Here is a 5,375-nt window from a genome sequence, read left to right as displayed (position 1 = left end):
GGGCCTCCGGGGCAGTGAGCCCGGCTTGCGGGGGCGGGGCCTGGGCCAGGGGAGGGGCGGTACCGTGCATCTTACAGGCCACGCCCACATTTTGGACTGGGGCCAAGGGCCCAGGGGAGCTCAAACTCCTAGCGGCGTAGCTGTCGGAGCAAAAAGTGTCACTCCTCCGGGGCGTTGCACGCGCGGCTACCACTGCACAACACCCTTCCCTCCTCCTGCCCTGTTCTCACCTTCGCTCCTAATGTGGTTTTTCCATGTGCTTCTGTGTTTTTATTTTTTGAGCAAGATTTTGCCTTCTCAGGTGCCCGATTCGGCAGATACCAAAAGGCAAAGAGCAAAACCCCTCCCCGTCTGCCCCTCCCACACCCCACTCACCCCCACTGTCCTATGTGGACCCATCCTTCCTTCCCTGTCTCTCGCTGGACCAGGCTTTCTGAGGCACTGTGAGGTGGGTGCCCTTGCTGTCTTCTGTTCTCACTGAGGGGCCCCCGGGTGGAAGAAACAGGATTCAAAGCCCTGGGGTCTGCCTGCAGGGCCCACACACACGTGGTGGCCTCCCTTTTGGCTTCCCCTTCCTACCCAGCTCCAGCTCTTTCTCTCCCTCTGACCCCACCCATCCCAGGCTTAGCCCCCTGCCCAGGCAGCCACCAAAGGGCAGGGTTTGGTCAGGCCTCAGACACCCTGGATCTTGGGCTGCCTGAGGGAGGCCTCCTGAGCCGTGCCCATCCCTGTGGAACCGGCAAACGCATTCCTGGCAGAGGGAATAGCAGGTGCAAAGGCCCTGGCTTGGCAATGTCTGACAGCAGAAGCCCAGAGCAGCTGGCTGAGGTATGCCTCCAGAAGTGCGGAGGGTGACCCAGATTGCTGGGCTGGCTCCAGAGGGCCTGGTGAGTAACCCTGAAGAGTGTGGATGTTCAGGTGCACCATGAAGTGGGGTTCCAGTAGGGCAGCCCCTCCCCACCTCTCTTTTCTGAGCCCTCCAAAGCCGAGGTTCAGTGTGAGGCATCAGGGGCCCTCCCCGCTTCCCCATCAGGGTTGGCTTCACCCCTGATACCTTGTTCCCACTTGGACTTATGGGTCACACATGATGGCTTTCTTCAGTCTCCTTTATTCAAAATCAAGCATGTGTGTTCCTTCTGCCATGTCAGGATGGGCAGGACCATCATCAGTGTCCACTCCAGACCACACTCTGGGACCCCAGAATTCCTTGCCAATTGGCCCCTAACCCACCTCTCAGGCCTGTGTGGCCCCCACTCTGGGTTTGCCCACAATGTACCACTGGGCAGAGGGTCACTGCCTATAGGTGCATGGACAGGGCTGGGAGGGAGGTCTAAGGCAGCCCTCCAATAGCTGGGTGGGGATGGAAAACATCAGGCTGCCTGTAGCTCCCTAAGCCACCTCACTGTGACCCAGGCCTTCAGGAGCCAAATGCAAAACACATGGCCATTTAGGAAGTGTGTTTCCTAGAGCTGTGTATCATAGTACCACAGACTGGGTGCCTGGGAACAACAGAAATTTATTGTCTTACGGTTCAGGCCAGAAGTCTGAGATCAGGGTGTCGGCAGGGCTGCAGTCCCTCCAAAAACTCCCGGAGAACAGCCTTCCTTTTCTCTGCAAGCTTCTGGCAGTTCCTTGGCCGGTGGCAGCTTAACTCCTGTCTACACACGATGCTCTGCCAGTGTCTCTCTGTGTTCAAATCTGTCTTTATAAGGACATAAGTCATATTAGATTAATGTCCACTCTACTGTCCTCATCTTAAGACCCTATGAAGAGTCTGTATCACGCCTGTAATCCCAGCACTTTGGGAGGCTGAGGTGGGTGGATCATGAGGTCAAGAGATCGAGACTATCCTGGTCAACATGGTGAAACCCTGTCTCTACTAAAAATACAAAAAATTAGCTGGGCATGGTGGCACGTGCCTGTAGTCCCAGCTACTCAGGAGGCTGAGGGAGGAAAATTGCCTGAGCCCAGGAGGCGGAGGTTGTGGTGAGCCGAGATCGCCCCATTGCACTCCAGCCTGGGTAACAAGAACGAAACTCCGTCTCAAAAAAAAAAATAGTCTGTAAAGACCTATAAAGACCTTGTCTCCAAATAAGGTCACATTTGGAGGTACTGAGGGTTGGGACTGAAACATATAGATTTTGGGGGACACAGTTCAGTCCCTGACGGGGGGAATCAAGGAGGACAGAATATGTTTTTCTGAGCAGTCTGTCACTTGGTTGGGTTGTGGACATTCAGGCCTGTGGCACTGGGCCTCCATTTGTACTGTTAGGGGACCTGGAGGTGGCCCAAGGACCTCAATCGTGTTGTTCCCACAGGGAACCGTATGCCTTGCGGTGGCTCAGAACACCCACTTGCTACCAAAAGGCCATCTTCAGGAGCTATGGGAGGGACCCGAGTCTGATTCTGGAGGTGGGCCTGTCACCTGTTTGAACCCTAATCAGAACCATCTTGTCCACCTTTTCCCAGCCCCTTGGAATGGTTTGCTCCTGAAAAGCCCAGCAATTCTAGCCACGTGTATGGGGGAAACTGAGGCATGTGGAAGGAGTGGCACTGGCCCACCAGGGACAACTGCCTGGGGTGCCCCCTTCCATGGTGGGAACCATGGCTCTCTAACAGGCTTCCCTGATCCCTGGGACAGGGGTGGGCACCCTTGCATTGAGTCTTAGTGTTCTCATCTGAGGGGCAGGCATGGTCTTGCCACCCTCCCAAGGCAAGTGAGAGATCGTGATGTGCTCAGGAAGGAGCAGTGGCCTCTGAGCTGGACTGCCAAGAGCCCGGCAGCATTTGAGCTTGGCCCGCCCACCCAGCTCTCCCAGTTACCTGGTTTTTCACACTCTCCAAGTCTAGGCCAAAACTGGGAGCAGTGCCTGGGCTTCGCCTGGGTTTTCCACACTCTCCAAGTCTAGGCCAAAACTGGGAGCAGTGCCTGGGCTTCGCCTGCCTGGGTGAAGAAGGCAAACTTCCTCAGCCTCCTCCTCCATGGAGCCCTCCCTGATGGCACTCCTTGGCAGAACCATTCTGTGCCACCTATCCTCAAGGCCTGTTTAGCCTGTGTCATGTCTGTGAAATGAAGAGGACATGTGGCCAGATGTGGTGGCTCATGCCTGTAATCCCAACACTTTGGGAGACCAAGGCAAGAGGATCACTTGAGGTCAGACATGCCTGTAATCCCAGCTACTTGGGAGGCCGAGGCATGAGAATTGCTTGAACCTAGGAGGCAGAAGTTGCAGTGAGCTGAGATTGCGCCACTGCACTCTAGCCTGGGTGACAGAAGGAGGCTCTGTCTCAAACAAAACAAAACAAAAAACATATGGCCACACTGACCTGAAGGAGGCAGGGGGCACTAGGAGGAACAGATAGGCTGCTGGCAAGGCAGGCCAAGAGAAGGAAGCAGAGGCAGACACAGCCTGAGGAACTGGCCAAAGCTGCAGCCTCTTCCCTGCTCCATTTGCAATTGGGAGCACACAGTGCACTGTCAGTGGATGCTTGCTAGATGGTTGAACTGGCAGGGAAGGAAACTGGGAGGCGGGGGAGGCCTGCCAGCCTTGGGGCTCAGTGTTAACACTGTAACAGGGGGGTCTCATGCACTGCCAGAGGTTTCCTGGGGAAGTTGAGAGTCTGGCTTGAGGGTTTCCTCTTCCCTCAGAGCTTAGCTGAGGTATTGCCTCCCCCAGGAAGCCTTCCTCAACCCCTGATCTGCCTGATCCAGGATCCATGGGCCATGGTGACCCGGGAGGCGACCAGTCATAAGTCTGTTGATAGTGGCAGAATTTTTGGCTTGGTGAGTTTCTCTAAAACTGGATAATAATTGTGGAAATCTAAAACATTTTTGTTTACTTTATTCTTTTTTTTTAGACAAAGTCTCCCTCTGTCACCAAGGCTGGAGTGCAGTGACATGATCTCAGCTCACTGCAACCTCCACCTCCTGGTTTCATGGAATTCTCCTGCCTCAGCCTCCTGAGTAGCTGGGATTACAGGCATGCACCACCATGCCTAGTTAATTTCTGTATTTTAGTAGAGACAGGATTTCACCATGTTGGTCAGGCTGAGGATCTCTGATTTCAGGTGAGCCACCCTCCTTGGCTTCCCAAAGTGCTGGAATTATAGGTGTGAGCCACTGCGCCTGGCCTGTGTTGCTTTATTCTTGATTTTACTTTTTACTCAATAGAAAAATGAGATTTTTGTTCTGAAAACCTCTCACAATGGGCCAAGTTCAGAAAGTCCCATTGCAAAATGATAAGAGTCAGCAAAGCATTGGTGGCCTCATGGGTGTCTCTTTTTAAAACTGTATTACCTTTTAAAAACTAAAAGGAATTTCAAAAAAGTAACCTGAGTTTGCAGCTTTAACAGGGCAGATGTTTGGGGAGAAAATAGTTTTCCCAAAAATGTTTTCTGCTGGGCCATCGGGGGCCCTCAACGCATACCACTCATCCTCCTAAAGCAAGGCAAGAACCCTGTCCCCACTGTGCAGAGCAACAAAGGCCCCTCCCCAGGAGTACTCTCCTGCTGGGGCCTGAGCTCTGACCATCAGACCGTCCTACCTGGCTGCATCCTGCACAAGCAGATGAGTCGGCTCAGGTGACATGACATTGAGCTGTCACCCTCAGGTTCAGAAATGATGACTCAGAGACACCAAGCAAAGTACCCAGAGGATAGAAGGAATGACAGGCTCATGGAACCAAGCACCCACTGTGTGCCAGGCCAGTTCAGAAGCTGGGACACAGCTGGGCCTAGGAGGGACTGGGTCTGGGCAGGGGCTGCCCCCCATCCTCATCCTGCACACCGAGGCCTTTACCTGGCCACCACCCAGCCAGCACATAGTGGGACATCTTTTTTCCCACCCCTCGACTCTTTTTGTACTTTCTGAATTTTCTACAATGAGCATGTATCTATTCTCTAATAAGAAACAAGGATTGGGCTGGGTGCAGTGGTTCAAGCCTGTAATCCCAGCACTTTGGGAGGCCGAGGCAGGTGGATCATGAGGTCAAGAGATTGAGACCATCCTGATCAACATGGTGAAACCCCATCTCTACTAAAAATACAAAAAATTAGCTGGGCATGGTGGCGCGTGCCTATAATCCCAGCTACTCAGGAGGCTGAGGCAGGAGAATTGCCTGAACCCAGGAGGCGGAGGTTGTGGTGAGCCGAGATCGCGCCATTGCACTCCAGCCTGGGTAACAAGAGCGAAACTCCATCTCAAAAAAAAAAAGGAAGAAGGATTGTAAATGCTTTGTAAATGTAAACTATTGCAAAATTTCCCATGACCGTTCTGATGTTCACTTGTTAGGAAAAATGTGGACTGACCTGGGTCCTCAGCTGCTAGGATTACACCGCATTACCATGCTCTAAGGAGTTACAACCAAGCATAGGAT

General features: G+C 53.2%; 1 protein-coding gene across 7 annotated transcripts in view; it reads right to left on the bottom strand.

Annotated features, from left to right (window-relative positions):
* Positions 1-410: 410 nt before the first annotated feature.
* LOC128930724 (uncharacterized) overlaps positions 411-5,375 on the bottom strand; it is a 29,591-nt gene continuing 24,626 nt past the window's right edge. For 4 of the 7 annotated variants that reach the window (XM_078364755.1, XM_078364769.1, XM_078364770.1 and 1 more), the window contains one exon: positions 411-1,702. Coding sequence is in view for 2 of the 7 variants with exons in the window: in XM_078364775.1 (XP_078220901.1) it covers positions 1,693-1,702 (10 nt within the window). In the remaining 5 variants the exon portion in view is untranslated. The other 3 variants (XM_078364757.1, XM_078364772.1, XM_078364764.1) reach the window with 2 other exon arrangements.

This window comes from Callithrix jacchus, chromosome 1 (genome assembly GCF_049354715.1).
Source record: "Callithrix jacchus isolate 240 chromosome 1, calJac240_pri, whole genome shotgun sequence".
Lineage (NCBI taxonomy): Eukaryota > Metazoa > Chordata > Mammalia > Primates > Cebidae > Callithrix > Callithrix jacchus.
This window is presented reverse-complemented; position numbering and strand designations above follow the sequence as displayed.